The sequence below is a fragment of the Chiloscyllium plagiosum genome, chromosome 18 (genome assembly GCF_004010195.1).
Source record: "Chiloscyllium plagiosum isolate BGI_BamShark_2017 chromosome 18, ASM401019v2, whole genome shotgun sequence".
NCBI classification, from domain to species: domain Eukaryota; kingdom Metazoa; phylum Chordata; class Chondrichthyes; order Orectolobiformes; family Hemiscylliidae; genus Chiloscyllium; species Chiloscyllium plagiosum.
The window spans coordinates 10,595,804-10,616,834 of record NC_057727.1 but is presented as its reverse complement, the minus strand read 5'-3'; the positions used below and the strand labels follow the sequence as shown (position 1 = coordinate 10,616,834).

At 44.0% G+C, this 21,031-nt stretch overlaps 1 protein-coding gene across 2 annotated transcripts in view; it reads left to right on the top strand.

The window, feature by feature from the left end:
* Positions 1–14,396, top strand: part of LOC122558838 (ETS domain-containing protein Elk-1-like) — an 85,386-nt gene extending 70,990 nt beyond the window's left edge. For both annotated transcript variants that reach the window (XM_043707665.1, XM_043707664.1), the window contains exons 2-5: positions 2,657–2,867; positions 5,330–6,058; positions 10,336–10,437; positions 13,874–14,396. In XM_043707665.1, the coding sequence (XP_043563600.1) occupies positions 2,664–2,867; positions 5,330–6,058; positions 10,336–10,437; positions 13,874–13,972 (1,134 nt within the window). In that variant the 5' untranslated portion in view covers positions 2,657–2,663 and the 3' untranslated portion in view covers positions 13,973–14,396. The remainder of the gene's footprint in view (positions 1–2,656; positions 2,868–5,329; positions 6,059–10,335; positions 10,438–13,873) is intronic.
* The last annotated feature ends 6,635 nt before the right edge of the window (positions 14,397–21,031 follow it).

Genomic DNA, 21,031 nt, shown 5'->3' with positions numbered 1-21,031 from the left:
ACTCGCTAAGCCTAAAATGGTTTTGAAAAAGAAAAGAATGACTTAGTATGATCACCTGACCAAGTTGAGTCAATCTCATGAAAGAGAATATCCATTCTGAATTGAAATTAACCTGTTTTCAAAATATTTGAATCCAGTTACTCAGATCTGTATCCCCTGTTTGATTTACACCATTTTGAAATTCACCTGCAGATCATCCACCGTGGGGAAAGAAAGTGAAGCTAGACACAGGAATATGAAAAGGAATTTGTTTCTGGCAACAGTTTTTGGGCCAAGAGATTTAGAAGAATGATAAATTCATAAGTAGTCCACCTTAAAACCTTGCTGTCTTTCTCCTATTTTGTTAGCCTCTTGGAAAACAGTGCCCAGTGATCAGGCAAATTAAACAAAAATCCATTCACTAAGAACTCATTGCAGACAATACAATACATCAATTAAACAATATTGCTCTCAAGTTCAAACCTAACGCCTCAAGGACTTTTTAAACTACGTAATTTATTTTCTGTACCAGACACTCTCCCCTTTATAAACTTTATACGTCTGTGTGTGTGTTGAAATTACTAACTTTATTGGTGTTCGTCAACCAATAAACCTTGTAATTTGCTCCTTAATTTCAACTACCATTACATTTTAGTTCAAGGGTGATATAGATGCATGCTAAACAGAAATGAAAAATTCTTTGTTGTGGCTAACTGAAGAGATTAAAGGCAGGGATTTTTCCTGGTCCTAACAATTATCATAGCAATACTAACTTAAATTGATGTGATTTTGATTTTATTGTCACATGTATTTTACAGTAAGGATGCAATAAAATACAGTGCAAAGCTTTCATTTGTTTCCACAAAACGTCACTGTTTTAAATAATTTAAGAACAAGAGAAAGAAAGAAAGATATAGCTGAAGAGAGTACATCCTAAATAATGTAATTGTCACTAGTATGATAACTTAGTAAATAACATATTCAGATAGGAAAGGCCTGACTCCCTGACTTTGAGGAAGAAATGGTAGTGAGTTTTTGGAATTCTTGACTCTAGGTTGGCGGAAGGCTGGAGGGGCAAAATGATCGACAACTACTCCCAAATTCCTAGGAAATGGTATTTTAATTGGAGAACTTTGCAATATGTTGTATCTTGATTTTCAAAAGCCATCATTCAGTTTTCTGTTTAGGAGGCAACCCTTTAAGTTTAAGGGAGACTGAAGGGTTCTAATCCGCGAATAAGAAATTGGTTGAAGCGTAGGAATGAGTTTGTTAAGTGAGTTAAGTTGAAAAAGGACTTGCATTTTATAGTGCCATTCATAACCAATTAAGTACTATTGAAATGCAATTTACAAAATGTGACAGTTGATTTACACACAGTGATACCAGATCATTTGCTTTTGTAAAATTGATAGAGGGTTAGAAACATTGAATCCCTACAATGTGGAAGCAGGCCATTTGGCCCATCAAGTCCACACCAGTCCTCTGCAGAGTATCCCACCCAGACTCACCCATAACCCTACATTTCTCATGGCTCATCCATCTAACCTACACATCCCTGGGCATTATGGGGAATTTAGCATGGCCAATCCACCTAACCTGCGGGACTGTGGGAGGAAGCCAGAGTACCCAGAGGAAGTGCACATAGCCACTTGCTCGAGGGTGCAATTGAATCTGGGTCCATGGGTGCTGTGATGCAGCAATGCTAACCTCTGAGCCACTGTGCCACCTTTAGGTATTAGCTAGGACACGAGGAATAACTCCCTCTGCTCTTTGTTTTAGTAGTGCCATGAGATTTTTTATATATCAACATGAGATGGTTGACTAGGACTCATAATTTACCTTCTTGTTGGAAAGGCAGAACCTCCAACAGTGCAGCACACCCTCAGTTATGGACTGGAGAGTCCAGTCTGAAGTAAGTCTTGGCTTCACAACCTTCTGTCTCAAGGCTACCAACTCGTGCACAGTGATACAATTTGGACAAATGCTGAGTGTGAGGTACCGCGGGGATTAAACTGTTCTGAGTTTACATTTCAAGATTGGATTCAGAATCTCATTGCAAATTTATGGTTTGGGTGCGATGCTCTTTGGAGGGTCAGTGCAGCCTCAATAGACCGAATGGCCTCTATCTGCTCTGTAGAGATGCAATTATTGAAATGCTGGCCTCATCAATGATGTTCACATCCCATGAATGAGTCATTTCCCTGGAGTGTTAGAGGTTGAGGGGCGCCAGTTTAGAGGTTTATGAAATCATGAGGAGCATGCATAAATTAAATTGCACAGGTCTCTTCCTTAGCATACGGGAGTTCAAAATTAGAGGGTATAGATTTAGGGTGAGTGGGGAAAGATTTAAAAGGAATATGAGGGGTGATATTTTCACACAGAGGGTGGAATGAACTGCCAAAGGAAGTGGTGAATGCAGGGACGGTTACAATAGTTAAGACATTTGGACAGGTACATGGATAAAAAGATTTGGAGGGATATGAGGCAAACTCAGGCAAACGGGACTAGTTTAACTTGGGAAATCTGATCGGCCTGGGTGAGTTGGGCCAAAGGGTTTGTTTCTGCGCTGTATGATTCTAATTAAAAGAAAGGCATGACACAGATATAATGTTTTGCATCTATTGGTATTAAAGCTCATGTGCATTTTCTGGTTCCACCGATTGGCTCTCTTGCACAGGTCAGTGATGGACAACTCGATAACATTGTGGCAGTTTCTACGGCAACTCTTGGACGAGAACAAGAATGATCTCATTTGTTGGACATCTAAGGATGGCGAGTTTAAGCTACGTAATGCTGAGGAGGTAGCGCGGCTATGGGGCATGCGAAAGAATAAGACCAACATGAACTATGATAAGCTGAGCCGAGCACTCCGATATTACTATGACAAGGTGAGGGCAACCTGCGTTCAGACTGGGCTTCACTTAAACCAGACGTGGGCGCAGCACGCTAGAATCACCCAGGGTTACAACACAAATCGTCCGAACAGGACTTTGGTGAGGCCACCTTTGGAGTACACTGTACAATTCTGGCCACCTTTCTACAGGAAGGATGTTGTAATGTTGAGACGGTGTCAGAAAGGATTTACAAGGGCTGGAGGGTTTGAGCTACAGGGAGAGGCTGAAAAGGCTGGCATTATTTTCCCCGCAGCTTCGGAGGTTGAGGGGTGATCTTATAGAACCTTTCTTAAAGAACCTTTCTTTATAAGACATCCCCTCCAGTCCAGGCAGCATCCTGGTAAATCTCCTCTGCACCCTCTCCAAAACTTCCATATCTTTCCTATAATGGGGCGACCAGAACTGGATACAATATTCCAAGTGTAGTCTAACCAGGCCTCTATAGAGCTGCAGCATAACCTCATGGCTCTTAAAATCAGTCCCCCTGTTAATGAAAGTCAACACATCATATGCCTTCTTGATATGCCAATCAACTTGGGTGGCAACCTTGAGGGATCTATGAACACAGACTCCATGATCCCTCTGTTCCTCCACACTGCTAAGAATCCTGCCTTTAACCCTGTATTCTGCATTCAAATTCAACCTTCCAAAGTGAATCACTTCACACTTTCGAGGACACCCAAGTTACAGAGGTTTATAAAAACAAGAGGGGCATGAATAAGGTGAGTAGCTGAGGTCTTTTTCCTAGTTTGGGGGAGTACAAAAATAGGTCTAAGGTGAGAGGGGAAAGATTGAAAAAGGGCTTGAGGGGTAATGTTTTCACGCAGAGGGTGGTGTGTGTATGGAATGAGCTGCCAGAAGAAGTGGTGGAGGCTGATATAATTACAACAGTTAAAAGGGCTTAGAAGAATATGGCCTAAATGCTGGCAAATGGGACTAGATCAGATTGGGATGTCTGGTCAGATGAGTTGGACCGAAGGGTCTGTTTCTGTGCATTTGACTCTATGATCTAAGTCAGCCAGCGCCAATGATTAAATTGGCAGAAAACATCACATCAGGGAGGGGAGTGACGTGACGAAGAATGTTTTGAAACAGTTTGTGACAGTGATCTGAAGCTTGCTTCCGATAGAGGTGGTGGGAGTGGTATTAATTAATGATTTCAAAAGGAAATTTCCAGGGGATAAACAAACTAGGGCTGTAGAGATGGAGAGGGGAAATGGGACTGATTGAATAGATCAATACAGAAACAACATGGGCTCCTCCTGTGCGGTTATGACTGAGTGGGTGTGATTTACAGACTTTTTCCTCAGTGTGGAGTGGTGGCAACTAACACGTCACCTCCACCTCACCCCCAACACCACAAAGTTGACTCCCCAAGAGTTGAAAGGCATAATGAGGACAGCGGGTATCTTGCCTTATCACAGGTATTGGCACTGCCAGTCAGTTGCCAGCAGCCTCTGGGGCTCAGGATTTTCCTTGTTGAGATCTTACTCCTGAGGGAGGGAGTCCAGCATTGAGAACATACGTCATTCTTAACTTCTTGTCGTTGGTTGGGGTCACAGGGAGTGGTTGGTCAGTGTGGTTGGAGGCAAGGGCAGGGACATGTCTTTCCAAGGCCATCCCATCCTAGTCCCAAGGCATCCCTTTTGCCCCAATCCCAGACTCTGATTACCCTGACATTGGGGCATTGGAATTCACTGACCCTCCCCATCCCCGAAGTCATCATGCTGGTCCCCAGGTTTGGGAAACTAGGCACCTTTCTCACCTGACTGGGGAGGCAGGTGTTTGGGAAGATGGCGGGTTGAGGACCTTAATGGGCCATGAGTTGACCACTTAAGGACCCTGATATAGTTGGTGAGTTGAGGAGAGGCTGAGTTTATCTCCAGGGTCATTTCACCGCATTATTGTCCCATCTTGCACCACTGAGGAGGTGGCAAATTGTACAATATGTCTCTTAGATAACAATAGGAAAAGCCCAACAGGTGGAGATTGCAGGTTGGTGAGATAAAGGAGAGCAGTCAACACACTTGGAGCCTTCCCACGTCAAGGCTCTGAGCTTTTGGAATAGAGTCATAGTGTCATAGAGATGTACAGCACAGAAACACGCCCTTTGGTCCAATCCGTCCATGCTGACCAGATATCCCAACCCAATTTAGTCCCACCTGTGGGCACTCAGCCTATATCTCTCTAACCCCTTCCTATTCATATACCCATCCAAATGCCTTTTAAATATTGCAATCGTATCAGCCTCCATCACTTAGGAAAAATATTGGATTGATAATCTATTTTTAAAGCAACACATGGGGGTCAAATTTTGACTTATTGGGGAACAAAGCCCCTTTTATCTTTCTCAAGATCTGAACTACGCTTCCAGCTTGCTAATGGCAAAAGTTAGGGTCTACATCCCTGTTGCCTCTTTTGATTTTATTCTTTCACAAAACTCATTTCTTTTCCAGAATATCATTAAGAAGGTGAACGGACAGAAGTTTGTTTATAAGTTTGTGTCTATGCCAGACAGCCTGGTGATGGAACCGGAAAAGTGTGATGCCTCCGACTGTGAGTGGGCAATAACCAGGCCGAAGGATGAAGGCCTTTCTCTGCAGAGGCAGCTGAAGCCCACCACCAGAGTTTCATCCCGGAATGAATACATGCGCTCTGGCCTCTACTCAACCTTCACCATCCAGTCACTGCAAAGCAACAACCACCGATCCCGGGATCAGGCCAACGACTCCCCTCCTGGAACCGTGGAGTTGCCAATCCTCGACAGGAAAGTCCAGGTTCTCGAGAGGTCTCCTGAGGAGCCTGAGGTTCAACGCCAAGGTGAGGAGCAACAGCTGCAAGATGGCGGTGAGGTCTCTATGGAAACAGGTAGAGAGAGCCCCTTCCAGGGAGATTTCAAGGTAAAGGAAGAGACGATTGAGGAGTTGGAATGTGACGTCCTTGATACCAAACCTGCCGATGATGATGTCCCTCAGGTGCCCAGCCCAGGTCAGATGAAGGTAGAGAACATTGGTAACCTTCAGCCAGCAAAAACCAAGAAGCCAAAGGATCTGGAGCTGCCAGCTACGCTGCTCATTGCCCAGAACAGTCCCCCTCCAGATAAAAGCAACACTGGTGTTGTGAATACAGTGGTGTTTCCTGCCTCCAGTGCTGTCACTCCAACGCTGATTACCCAGCATGTTCAGGTATGATCTTAATCGTAAGGTCAGTATAGATTTAAGATGCACCTTAACTCACCCAACTTGCAAAGAGAAAAGCTGAAACCTCCTATCACATCAGCTGACTGGGTCTGAATAGAATCTAAAAGGTTTTGTATTACAGAGGGACCTCAATTATCTGAAGGACACGGGCAGGGAGTATTTTGTTCAGTTGATCGAATTTCGGATAATCGAATGCTGGATAGCATTGGTAAGCTAAGCACTGGGACCTTACGGTCTTGCTGGATAATTCGATATTCAGAAAATTGAATGTGGGATAATTGAGGTTCCTCTGTAGTTGTGTCTCAGTTGGTAGCACCCTTGATTCCATGCTAGACAGTCATAGGTTTAAATCCCACATTTGAGACTTGAACATAGTTCCTGGATTCACGTTCCATTGACTGTTCGAATTCCTACAGTGCAGAAAGAAGCCATTGGGCCCATCAAGTCTGCACCAGCCCTCCAAACAGCATCCTACCCAAATCCAGCTCCGCACCAAACCCCCGTAAGCCTGCTTTTACCATAGCTAATCCACTTAAATCTGGACACCCCTGCTCACTACGGCACAATCGAGCATGGCCAATCAACCTCGGCACGATGGGCTCAGTGGTTAGCACTTCTGCCTCACAGTGCCAGGGACCCGGGTTCAAATTCCAGCCTCGGGTGGCAGTCTGTGTAGAGTTTGCACGTTCTCCCCGTGTCTGCGTGGATTTCCTCCGGGTGCTCCGGTTTCTTCCCACAGTCCAAAAGATGTGTGGGTCTGGTGAAGTGGCCATGCTAAATTGCCCACTTGTTGGGCCAAATGGCCTGTTTCCACACTGTAGGGAATCTAATCTAAAAAAGGCCTAAGCTTACACATCTTTGGACTATGAGAGAAAACCAGAGCACCCGGAGGAAATCCACACAGAATGTACGAAGTCCACAAAATCACCCAAGGCTGGAATTGATCCCAGATCCTCAGTGCTATGAGGCAGCAGTGCTAACCGCTATGCCATGTCTGAAATGCTGCATTTATACTGAGGCATTACGCCTGAATTTGTGTCTGCTCTCTCGGGCAGAAGTAAAAAAAACCTGGTGCCCTATTTTAGGAAGAGCATGTTAACTTCCCCCTTATGTCCTAGGAAAGCCTTACTATCCAGTCACCCTAACGCCCTCGCCAACCAACCGCCCTAGTCCCTCACAAACCTGGCATTCTACTCCCATCATCCACCTGTCACCTTAACGTCTCGCCAACCTTCATCTCCCACCAGAAGTAAAAACAGAAGTTGCTGGAAAAGCTCAGCAGATTTGGCAACAACCATGAAGAGAAATCAGAGTAAACGTTTCAGGTGTTTTCCCTAGTCCGGGGGAATCCAGAACTGAAAGGCAGAGGTTTAGGATGAGAGGGGAAAAATTTAAAAGGGACCTGAGGGGCAACTTTTTGATGTGTGTATGGAATGAGCTGCCAGAGGATGTAGTGGAGGCTGGTACAATTACAACATTTAAAAAGCATCTGGATGGGTATATGAATAGGAAGGGTTTAGAGGGATATGCCAAGTGCTGGCAAATGGAACTAGATTAATTTAGGATATCTGGTCAGCATGGACAATTTGGACCAACGTGCTGTACACCTCCATGACTCTGTGAACCTTCTTCAGTCGTTCCGAGGAATGGTCACCGACCCAAAATGTTAAGTCTGATTTCTCTTCACAGATGCTGCCAGATCTGCTGAGCTTTTCCAGCATCTCCTGCTTTTGTTTCTGATTTACAGCATCAGCAGTTCTTTTGGTTAATCTCCCACCAATTTGGGACAAGACAGACTCAGAATTTTGGGTAGAAAAATTGGCAACAGGTAAATGGGCAATACCAGGCAGAATTATCATCGTGCGAATCTGTTCCAACAGAAATCGGAATATCTAGGTCACAGTCATAGGTTTGATTTGGAGAAGCTGGTGTTGGACTGAGGTGGACAAAGTTAAAAATCACACAGCGCCAGGTTATAGTCCAACAGGTTTATTTGGAAATACAAGCTTTCGGAGCGCTCTAGGCGAACGAGTAGTGCTCTGAAAGTTAGTACTTCCAAATAACCTGTAGGACTATAACCTGGTGTTGCATGATTTGTTTAACATAGTTTTAGGTTAAGATTGATGCAGTTATTATTTTCCCCACAAGGTGGCAATAGGACTATTTTTGATGGAAAAAGTTAGATTTTTTGGTTTGGTAATAATCAGCTGAGATCATGAAAAATCAGTCTGTTGCCACCGATCAGCTGAAATATTTCCCACTGTTAATTTCTGGAATCTTTTGTGTTGATGGCTCAATAAAAGTCGATTTCCTCCGAAAGTCCCGAATAAAGAGGAAAAAAAGTCATTGAAATGTCTGAGATTGAGAACTGCATCATATCTGTGACGTCTGTACTGCTTATATGTTACTGATTTCGTAAGAAGTGATATATACGTAACTGGGACTTTAATAATTACCAGGAGTGTAATGTGGGAGAAAGTGACCTTGTTCACTTTGAAGGAAGACTCGAAAACCAAAATATTATTTAAATAGAAAGAAACTGCAGAATTCTGAGGTACAGAGAGATCTGGCTGTCCTGTGACATGAATCACAAGAAACATTAGTTAGCAGCAAGTGATTTGGAAGGCAAGTGGGATGTTGTCATTTAATCCAACGGAAAGGAATACAGAAGTAGGGATAGTTTGTTGCAGTTGTACAAGGAATTGGTGAGATCATATCTGCAGTACTACACAGCAGGGAGTTTGTTAGCTCGGAAGACTGGTTTGCAATGCAGAGTTAAAAATCCAACAACACCAGGTGATCTTTAACTTTGTCAACCCCAGTCCAACACCGGCACCTCCACATCATTGCAGTGCCGACTGACATCAACAAGGTGGGTTCAATTCCTGCACTGGCTGAGGTAGCTGTTGAGATTCTGTCTTCCCAACCACTCCCTTCTCCTGAGATAGGATGATTCCCCAGACTGAACAGCCACCAGTCATTTCTATGGGACTGTGGCAACTTTACTGTGTGCAGTTTTGGTCGAGTTATTTAGGAAAGGTCATTCGAAGGAGGTGGTTCACAGGACTGATTTCTGGGATGAAGTGGGGGAATGTTTAATGAGGGATATGGCTGCTGTCGGAAAGGAATCCAAATTTGGTGTGCAGCCAGTGTTCGAGAATTAGCATTAGAATTCCAACAGTTTGGAAACAGGCCATTCATCTCAAAAAGTCCCCACTGACTCTGCAAAGAACATCTCACCCAGACTCACTTCCCCTACATTTTCCATGGTTAACCCACCTACCCTACACCTCCCTGGACATTGGCAATTTAGCATGGGAAGGGAAATGGGATGGTTTGTTTTATTGCAAGGGGAATAGAATTCCTGTATCTGTTTACTTTTAGAAGGATGAAGGATGAATTTATTGCAACCTGAGGGGACTTGGCAGGATGGCAGCTGAAAGGATGTTTCCCCTCATGGGAGAGACTGGGACTAGAGGGACAAAAAGGCTAAGGAAATTCGGTATGTCTGTAAAGGCTCTTACCAACTTTTATAGATGCACCTTAGAAAGCATTCTATCTGGATGTATTGCAGCTTGGTAAGACAACTGCTCTGCACAGGTCCGTAGGAAATTACAGAATGTCCTGAACCCAGCCCATTCCATCACACACACCAACCTTCCATCCACTGACTCCATCTATACTTCACACTGCCTCGGCAAGGCAGTCAACATCACCAAAGACCTCTCCCATTTCTGTCATAATCTCTTCCAATCTCTTTCGTCAAGCAGAAGGTACCAACAGATTCAAGAACAGTTTCTTCCCATTAGCACAGCTGCCCCACAGCGCTAGGGACCTGGGTTTGATTTCAGCCTCAGGCGATTGACTGTGTGGAGTTTGCACATGCTCCCTGTACCTGCCTGGGTTTCCTCTGCGTGCCCTGGTCTCCTCCCACACTCGGACGATGTGCAGTTTAGCCTTCTTAAATTGTCTGTAGTATCCAGAATGTGCAGTGGTGAATGTAGGGTCAAGGGGATAGCTGTCTGGGTGGGATGCTCATCAGAGGGTCAGTGTTGACTTGATGAGCTGAATGATGTATGGTGTGTAGTTATGTAGATATAACCTAGAGTTAAATTTTCTTTATTTTAGGATTAAGTAAGCAATGCTTTATTCTGCATCTGGCCTACCGTACATCTGATAGTGGGACAGTATATGCCAAAACATTGGTTTGAACTGTGTTTTATTTTATCAAGTCTTTAATTTTACATTCTGTTTTTTGACAGACCCCAATAATACTAACACCGAGTGCTTTACCATCTGCCATTCACTTCTGGAGCACACTTAGCCCAATAGCACCAATGAGCCCAGCCAAACTCTCATTTCAGGTAAGGCTGAAGATGGAACTTTACGGACATCAGATTTCCACGGGGCTCCCGGAGTATCTCTGGTGTAAGATTGATGGAAATTTGGAGAAACAACATTGGGTACATCTGCTGGTTCTCTGACAAATGGGATATTGGGCGAATCCGTGCAGATATGGCTCATACTAATCTTCAGCTTATTGAACCAATCTAATAGATCAACACCTCTTGGAAGTGAACTTCCGCAACATCAGAATAATGTATTATTGGCCTTACACAGGGTCGGTTGAAGCCAACATTATACTTGCTCACACCAGGGTATAGAGAGCCAAGTGTAACGAGATTTGAAAATGGTAGTGTTGAATGTGAGGGAGACGGGCTGGTTTTTGGCTTTGAACAAGTGTCCCTAAATGCTGTAGACACTGCCTCAGATCCTGTATTTATTTTAACAACTCATGGGACATGGACATCGCTGGCTGGGCCAGCAAATGTTGCCTATCCATAGTTATCCATGAGGAGTGTAGTGATGAGTCCATCTAGTGTAGGTAGAGCCACAATGCTGTTAGAGAGGGAGCTGTGAATCTGTGGCATTTCATTGAATCCCTACTTGTGGAAGTAAGCCTTTCGGCCCATTGAGTCCACACCTCTCTGAAGAGTACCCACCCAGGACATACCCACGCAGACACAGGGAGAATGTCCACACAGACAGTCCCCTGAAGGTGGAATTGAACCTGGGGTCCCTGGAGCTGGGAGGCAGTAGTACTAACCACTGAACCACTGTGCTGCCTTCATTCAACAGTCAGCAAGGAGAGGCAAAGATTTCAGATATTAATGAAGGAAAGTCAATGGGCAACTGTCTCTTCTGAACCACTTGATCTGTCAGCACACCGATACTTAAACAAATTTTAGATTTTAAAGGCATCAAAGAACATGGTGAGAAAGCAGGAATATGGTGTTGGGATTAAGGATCCACTATAGTCTGACTGAATCACTGAGCAGGCTTGAAGGGCTGAATGGCCTACTTCTGCTCCTAGTTTCTAAGTTTCTGTCCCCAAGGGCAGACTAGTACATGCTCTCCCCTGACTGCTTAATGATGAGTGGAGGAGGAGGGTAGAGGAGGAGGCTTGGGAAGATGGTACTATAGTCTACACTAAAGTCGGCGGAGTAGTGGACAGTGTGGAAGAATGTTACAGGTTGCAGGGGGACTTAGATAAACTGCAGAATTGGGCTGAGAGGTGGCAAATGGAGTTCAATGCAGCTAAATGTGAGGTGATTCACTTTGGGAAGAATAACAGGAAGGCAGAGTACTGGGTCGATGGAAAGATTCTTGGTAGTGTGGATGTGCAGAGGGATCTTGGAGTCCATGTACATAGATCCTTGAAAGTTGCCACCCAGGTTGATAGTACTGTTAAGAAGGCATACAGTGTGTTAGGTTTCATTCGTAGAGGGATTGAGTTCCGGAGCCACAATATCATGCTGCAACTATACAAAATGCTGGTGCGGCCAGACTTGGAATATTGTATACAGTTCTGGTCCCCATATTTTGGGAAGGATGTGGAAGCATTGGAAAAGGTGCAGAGGAGATTTACCAGGATGTTGCCTGGTCTGGAGGAAAGGTCTTATGAGGAAAGGCTGAGAGACTTGAACCTGTTCTCATTGGCAAGAAGAAGGCTAAGAGGCAATTTGATAGAGACATACAAGATGATCAGAGGATTAGATAGGGTAGACAGTGAAAATCTTTTTCCTAGGATGATGATGTCAGCGTGTACGAGGGGGCATAACTACAAACTGAGGGGTGATAGATTTAAGACAGATGTCAGAGGCAGGTTCTTTACGCAGAGAGTGGTAAGGGAGTGGAATGCCCTACCTGCTAATGTAGTCAACTCAGCCACATTAGGGAGATTTAACCAATCCTTAGATAAGCATATGGATGATTTTGGAATAGTGTAGGGGGACGAGCTGAGAATAGTTTGCAGGTCGGCGCAACATTGAGGGTCAAAGGGCCTGTTCTGCGCTGTATTGTTCTCTGTTCTATAGTGATAATCTCACTTGGCTCCTCTGACTGTTTCAGGTTACTGTGTGTGACTAAGGTTCGATTCCCACCAGGGCAGTTAATGGAATTTAAATTCATTTCATAAGATCTGAAATTGATAGTGACCATGAATATATCTTCAATTATTGCAAAAACCCATCTGGTTCACAAATACACTTTAGGGAAGGAAGTCTACCGTCCTTACCTAGTATGGCTTCAATATGACACCAAATGGATAAATATAAGGAAGTGAATGAAAAGTATACAGTTAATGGCACGACCCTGAACAGCACTAATGTACAAAGGGATCTTCGGGTTCAAGTCCATAGCTCCCTGAAAGTGGCCATGCAAGTAGATAGGATGGGAAAGAAGGCATATGACATGCTTGCCTTTGTTAGTTGGGGAATTGATTACAAAAGTCAGGATGTCGTGTTGCAGCTTTATAAGACTTTTCTTAGACCGCACTTAGAGTATTGCATTCAATTCTGGTCGCTCCATTACAGGAAAGATAGGGATGCTTTGGAGGGAGTGCAGTAAAGGCTTACCAGGATGCTGCCTGGATTAGAGGGTATGAGCTATAAGGAGATGCTAGAAAAACTCAGGTTTTTTTTCTCTGGAGTGGCAGAGGCTGAGGTGAGACTCGATAGAAGTTTATCAAATTATGAGATGCATAGATAGGGTTGACAGAATTTTTTTTTCCAATGTCGAAATGTCTAATACTAGGGGTCATGCATTTAAACTGAGACGGAAAAGTTCATGGAGATGTGAGGGGCATTATTTTACACAGAGAGTGGTAGGGACCTGGAGCACACTCCTGGGGGGTGTGGTGGAGGTAGATATCATAGGGGTATTTAAGGGGCTTTTAGATAGGCACATTAATATACAAGGACTGGAGGGATATGGACCAAGTGTAGGCAGAAGGGATTAGTTTAATTTAGTGTCCTATTTGGCACAACATTGTGGGCCGAAGGGTCTGTTCCTTTGCTGTACTGTTCTCCGTTTAAATCCACTTCAATATGGTTGACTCTTAACTGCCCTTCTGAAATGGCCTAGCAATCCACATGACTCAAGGGCAATTAGCGATGGACAACAAGTGCCAGTCTTGCCAGTGACATCCATTTCTCAGGAATGAATTATGAAAAGGATAGTCAACAAAAAGATAATGTAATAATGGATGGAGGTTTATCATTTCAAATCTGAGATTGCTAGATGTTTGCGACTTAAACCAGAAGGCTATGGGGCCAAGGCAGATGGATAGAATGATGACACATGGCTTCACTTAGCTGGCAGAGAGCCAACTCTGGGCCAGAGCCAAACTTCAAATCCTCAAATCAGGAAGTGATGGCCAGCAGAACAGGTTTGAGGGACTGAATGGCCTTTGCTTTCCATGTTTGTAAGTTCTCAGTAAGTGCCGTCTTGTCTTTACAGTTTCCTTCAGCGGGGAACACACAGATCCACATTCCCGTTGCTTCCATGGATGGATTATCCACACCAGTACTTTCATCATCAGCACTGCAGAAACCCTGAGCCAAGCACAGAAAAAAGGCAATGATGTATTTCCAAGTGTCGACCGTAGGTGGACTGGATATATTCTATTCAAAGTGGCCTCGAGGGCGATGAGTTGTCAAGATGGATTGTACAGACTCTGCTGTCCAGACCCAATTCCTTTTCAGAACTGATCTCTTCACGACTGATTGATGGAGGTAGACAGATGAGTGACCCATTTCATTGTCAGGAGATGTTGTCAGTGCAGGGTGGGGGCTCTATCAGGCTCAAAGGCCTGGGTTGCATGCCCAAACATGCTCGTGCCTCAGCTGGAGTTGGCACTGTTGCATTGTGCTGCCAAAGCCGTATTTCACAGTGTGAGGGTGGCCATTCGATTCTCAGCTGGCATGTGTGTGTGTCAGCTTTGGACCCTACACACACACTCTCTCTCTCTCTCTCTCTCTCTCTCTCTGTGTCTCTTTGTCTCTCTCTCTCTCTCTCTCACACACACACACACTTGCTCACTTTAGAAAATTAGACAAGGACTCAAAAGGGGGCATTATAATAACCAAGAGGTTGGAATGTTATATTAACTGTCCAGATGATTGATGATGAAGAGTCAAACTTAAAGAAAATGGAATTGAGCAGATGCGTGTGAAAGAGAAATACTGGTGCTGTGTGAGCGGGACAGTGGGGGGATGAGGTTGGTGGGACAAATGACAGAAGAGTGGACTTAATAGGCTGAATGGCCTGCTACAGAGCAGTGACACTCTAACGTTGTCCAGTTTTCCAATGCATTCTTGCTGCTTATAGAACAAGTGACATTGTTCAATACCAATTGTGGAAGAGGAATTGTTTCTTTATTATGGAGACCCGCCATTAGTTGACGTCACCACATTTGGTGGTTAAGTGGACAAGTGCATAAAACAAGAGCCAAGGATTCAAAAACCCATTTGGTCCAACAAACCCTTCAGTCAATTAACTAGCCCTCTAGAATCCAGCTACAAAGGATGTCCCCAGTGTATACGATTCCATTATCTTATGTAAGCAATGATGACCTGGATAATTACTCCTTTGAGTAAATATAAAATTTATGCCCTATTAGCCATTTACTTTGACTTGCCATTCCGTGCTCACTGTATAATGCATTTCGATATTTTGGACTTGGTTAGTTCAGTTGGCTGGACAGCTAGTGAGAGATGCCAACACCATGGTTTCAATTTCCGCACCAACTGTCCTCTGAAATTTGTATCTCACTTTGTACCATCAGATGGGCACCACCACAGCCCCTCCCACTCCCCCGAGCTTGCTGGATTTGTGTTGGTCCAACACTGAGCTTGGAAATGCTTTTGCCAAGTCAGAAAGGCTGCCTAGCCACAAGGGGGCAGGATCTTGGGAGTGTGTGTGGTTTTGGGTAGCAACAGCATTTTGTGTTGTTTTTCTCTGTGAAGTCAGTAGGGAGCGCTCCCATGCTTTCCCTGCGAAAACATAATTTTTACAGTACCCACTTTGAAGGGGACTGTGCCATCAGATGGGCTATTCAGGAGTGTGTATGGCATAACATTGCTCATTGTGTCACTGTGGGCGGTGGGACGCCAGATTGCATGTTAGAAGTGCCCACTACCCACCTTTTGGCTTGTCATTCTCTCCCTTCTGTGCTGGCCTCTGAGGTAGTGACTCCTGAAACCAGAAGACAATGCCAAGAACATGGATGGCATGACAATCGGTGTACCCGGACTCTCGGAGCAACAACTGCGTAGTTTAGAGAGAACATTACCCACCGTCCCAAGGAGGTGAAGGCTTTGCTGTTTGAAGATGGCTGCAGCAGCCCCCCCTCCCCCCACCTCAACCTCGATGTGTACAAAATATGAGCGATGATTCTCTACGCCGCAAGATCTGGAATGCGCGGCCTTAGAGTTTGTTGGAGCAGGATTAACCCAAGGCTTTTCAAAAGAGAATTAGATAACTAAACTGACAAGAAAGGAATTGCAGGGCATTATGGGGAAAAAAGTGTAGGTGAGGTGCTCCTGCAGACTGGGTGCTAGCACAATGCAATGGGCCAAATGGCATCCCATTCACGATTCCGTGACCCTATTGCTAATTTGGCTGTGCAAAAAGTGGCCCTAATCAACTCCTTCTGGGGAAAGTGAGGACTGCAGATGCTGGAGAAATCAGAGTCAAAGAGGGTGGCGCTGGAAGTATCCGAGGAGCAAGAGGGTCGACATTTCAGGCTTAAGCCTGCTCCTCAGATGCTGCCTGACCAGCTGTGCTTTTCCAGCGCCACCCTCTTTGACTCAAACTGTTTTCTTGGCAAGCCATTCAACCAATAGCAGCAAGCTGTTGGTCTGTTGTGAGGTGGAATTCTTCATGTGAGGAGCTTGGGGAGTCTGCATGTTGGGGCGGTGGTGGAAGGGGTGGGTGGGGGAAGTCCTGCATATTGGACAGACATTTGTTCTTCTCCAGCTCAGGCAGTGGTATCTTAAGTTTGGTAACACTTCGAGTCTAGATGACTCTTCATCAGAGCTGAAGTCAAGTGTGGATGGGACAGTGTTTATGCTACAGTCTGTCCTCAGCATGCTGCAGCATTCCAGTGCATCACAGTGCAAACTGGAGGAACAACATCTTATCTCCACACCAGGCACTTCACAGCCTTCTGGACTCAATATTGAGTTCAACACCTTCAGATTGTGAACGTTTCTTCACTCTTGTTTAAGGTGATGTCATCTCCTCCCTTCCCCTCGTCCCAAGCGTTATCCTTTCAAGCCTGGCAGGAAGCACTCCATTATTCTGTCATTCTCACATTCCATTCGGTTAAACTAAACAATCAACATCTTTTCTTCTCTGGCACCCTTACACCCACTACCCCCAGCCCCCGCCACCTCTAAACTGTACCATAAATGCTGTCCCCTCCACATTTTACTTCAGCTCTGATGAAGAATCATCTAGACTCAAAATGTTAACTTGTGCTCTCTCCATGGATGCTGTCTGACCTGTTGTGATCTCCAGCATTTGTTGTCTTCAGTACAGATTCCAGGATCTGCAGTAATTTGTTCTAGCATCATAAATATCCTCCTGAGTCAGCAAAGGGACCTTCATTTGACACATCAGGGGCGAGTACCTCCAGGAATGGCTTGCTGCCTTGTTCCTGCACTGTTGTATCACTCGACATTCGGTCAGAGTCTGAAACTGAATCTGCTGACCCTCAGGTGTAGAACGCTACTGACTGAGCCAGGCTCATTTCGTAATTATCACTACATTGCAATCTCACTCGACTGCTGAGGTTGATAGAGCGTGGAGGTTTGCCTGTATGAGGGCTATACTGAGGGGGCATTGAAGCAAGGTCGAAGCAACAGGGAGTGACTGATGATAACATTGGGATGGGTGTTTTCCACTTCCCAGCACTGATAGTTCTGATCTCCTTCAATGCCAGAACAATTGGAGGGGCTGAATGGCCTTCTGTTGCTGTATTTCTGCAATGCACACAAATATCAGACACATTGATGCGTGAATTATAGAAAATACTGTGTCGTTTCTTAAATGTGATCTATGTCATGATATTGAGCTACTCCACTGCTGTATACATATATCTTACAGAACTCTTGCAGTATATTCCAAGTAAAATAATTGATATGAAAATAGATTTATTTTTTAAGAATGTGTTTTATGGTCATGTCATCAGTTGGAGCAAATCGATTCTCAATCATGAATTACAAGCTGCTACAGAGTTCAATTAGGTATGCACGTGTCATCAATACTGTTCGCCTAGAGACATGTTGTAGATTCCTCTATTATATGCTGTTGAGATGTCTTTTTGCAGACTTTAAGCATTCAATAGAAACGTGCATCAAGTCAATTGATCAGCCACAATTTAATTGTCTGGCAGAAGACGTTTGAGGAGTTGAATGGCCCGTTCTTATGTTTCTATCCAAGTGTTTGACACCCATGACCATTCTTGAGCTCAGGAGACATACAGCTCCTCAAGTTCTCCCTGTCTATCCCTTCAGAAGAAAAATAGATGGGGATGTTTTATTTCCAACTGTAAGAGTTGTTCCTTTTTTACGTTTTATTTAGTGCTGGAGCTGATTTCCTCGATCTCTTGGAGCAGTAATTACTGTTCTAACCTGTTAGGTTGTTTTGGAATTTTGGCAAAAAAAAATCAAAACAATGATACAGGTACACAATCCTTTATCCAAAACCCTTGGGACCAGTTGGTTTTTGGAATTTGGAATTTTTTGGATTTCGGAATAAGTGACAGTTTCATGGTGCAATAAAGAAAAGTTACCAACCGCAGATGCACCTGTGAATACTACGAGTGCTGAAATAGGGTTTGACGCCTGCCAGTGCTGGGCCACAACCCCACATCACACCTGAGTGACATGGGTCGAGTGGGTGTGGAGGTGGGTCAACTGTTTGCACGCCAAACAATCTTGTAATGGAGAACATAACTTGGCGAAAAAATGTTTCGGATTTTGGAGCATTTCAGATTTCGGGATTTCGGATAAAGGATTGTGTACCTGTACTTTTAAAACAGGAGGAAAGAAGGAGTCGAGAGTGTGGTGCTGGAAAAGCACAGCAGGTCAGGCAGCATCCGAGGAGAGCAGGAGAATCAATATTTTGGGCATGAGCCCTTCATCAGGAAAGAGGGGGAACAGGTACCACATGGGAGGTGACAAAATGGAATGAGCTGCCAGAGGAAGTGGTGGAGGCTGGTCAAATTACCACATTTAAAAGTGGATGGGTATATGAATAGAAAGGGTTTAGAAGGATATGGGCCAAATGCTGGCAAATGGGAGACTAGATTAATTTAGGATATCTGGTTAGCATGGACGAGTTGGACCCAAGGGTCTGTTTCTGTGCTGGACATCTTTATGACTCTATGACTGCATTGTTCCATTTGCTTTCAATTCTTGCCCCCCCGACAAATGTTCCCCTCACATTTGGTACACCACTGCAGTTTCATGATGGATCTTTTACTGTTAACACTTTAACCAGAAGCTATGAATCCCCACCCTGAGACAAGTTTTCCATTTCCTAGCTGTAAGTTCTGAAATCAGGAATTTCCTCTATGAGGAGCAATTAGAGTTCACGTCAAACTTACAGCTGTGATCACCTAGAAGGACAAAGGCAGCAGATACATGGGAACACTGCCCCCTGCAGGTTCCCCTCCAAGCCAGTCATCATCCTGACTTGGAAATACTGTATATTGCTGTTCCTTCACTGTCACTCGGTCAAAATCTTGGAACTCCCTCCCAAGCAGCACTTGGGTGGGACGTGGCATGCCTGTATGAAATAGACTGCTGCAGTTCAAGAAAGCTGCTCACCACCACCTTCTCCAGAGCAATTAAGGATCCAAAGTCCATGTCCTCTGAATTAATTACAAAAAGGTCCTGCTGATCTGTGATGCAGCAATTTTGAGGTCTGACATGTGGTCAATGTAATAAAGGAACTGATGATTTTGAACCTAGACCTTTCCACCATTGCAGATTTTCTTGCATTTTATTTAGGTGAACTGTCTGGTAGGTTGACTATGATCAATAACCAAATCCATTATCATTGCACTTTACACAGAAGGTGGTAGGTGTCTGGAACACGTTGCCAGCAGAGGTAGTAGAGGCAGGCATAGTACATTCTTTTAAGGTGCGTCTGGACAGATACATGAGTAGGTGGGGAGCAGAGGGATACAGATTCTTAGGAATTGGACGATAGGTTTTGACAGTGGATTTGGATTGGCTCGGGCTTGGAGGGTGGAAAGGCCTGTTCCTGGGCTGTAAATTTTCTTTGTTCTTATCGTTGCTCCACACGATGATTGGTGGTGGCCAAACCAGCTGAACCTTGATGGGTTACACTGTAAAAATCACACAACACCAGATTATACTCCAACAGGTTTATTTGGAAGTATTAGCTTTCGGAGCGCCACACCTTCATCAGGTGGTTGTGGAGTATAAGATCAACCACCTGATGAAGGGGCAGCACTTTGAAAGCAAGGGTTTCCAAATAAACCTGTTGGACTATAAATTAGTGTTGTGTGATTTTTAACTTTGACCACCCCAGTCCGACACCGGCTCCCCCACATCTTGGTCCTTTACCCTAGAATAGCCGTTCCTCTGTGATGTCAGTTTTATTTCACCAACACCTTTGATTATATCAGTCAGTGTCACTTCTAAACACAACGATAAGTCATCAAATGATATGCTTAATTCTACATTCATGAAGGCATAGTGGCAGAAATTTTATTGGAGATGGATTTTTGGGACAGGACATTAAACTGAAGGATCCAACTGAAGGGTGGCCCATCTCCTAGTGGTTCCTTTTACAATACCCTGGTGTTGTTAAGTATTTACTATGTAAAAACAGTGGCTGTCAGATACTGTACACATGATAAAAGAAAATGCTTAGCAGCATTAGTGGAGTGAGAAACAGAATTAAAGTCTCCGGTTGATGAACTGACACGTGATAAAGGGATTTTGTAGCAACCTTAATGACTTTGAAGGGAAATCTTAAGCTTGAAAATCATACTATTATCTCGTGAAGCCTGAACACATGTGCTTTAAATCACTGTGCCCTTCATTTTACAAATGTTAATCTGTCTGTTCCAAATTGAGTAACACTTCTAAAATAGTTGGCAAAGGTATTTGATGGACACAAGTATTTGCATCATACTATCATACAGCATAGTTTCTAAATGTGAGAGTATTTTAAGGTGGCAAGTCACAGGGAAAGGAGTAGGTACGATTTGAATGGGATTGAAACAGATTATCCATTTTGCAGTTTGCTCTGAAATGCAAGCAGACCGGGCACTGAATTATTACTGACCATCTGTACAAGGCTCCACAAGTATCTGTTTCATGTTTTGAAAATGTAGAGCAGACACTGATTTTTGTACCTGATCCTGAATTTTGTTTAATAATTTGTCTGTCTTATATCTGTTTGATTTGTTATTAATAGAATATTCTGAAAAGAGAATCCTATGTCGAATTTCTGCTTATGAAGTTTAAAGATGTGATTTTTTTTGCATTAGTGTCTTTATTCAAAATTAAAATAAAATATATTTTTTGCTAACCTCTTGCTCTTGTGGACTCTTGAAATAGTCATCACCCTGAC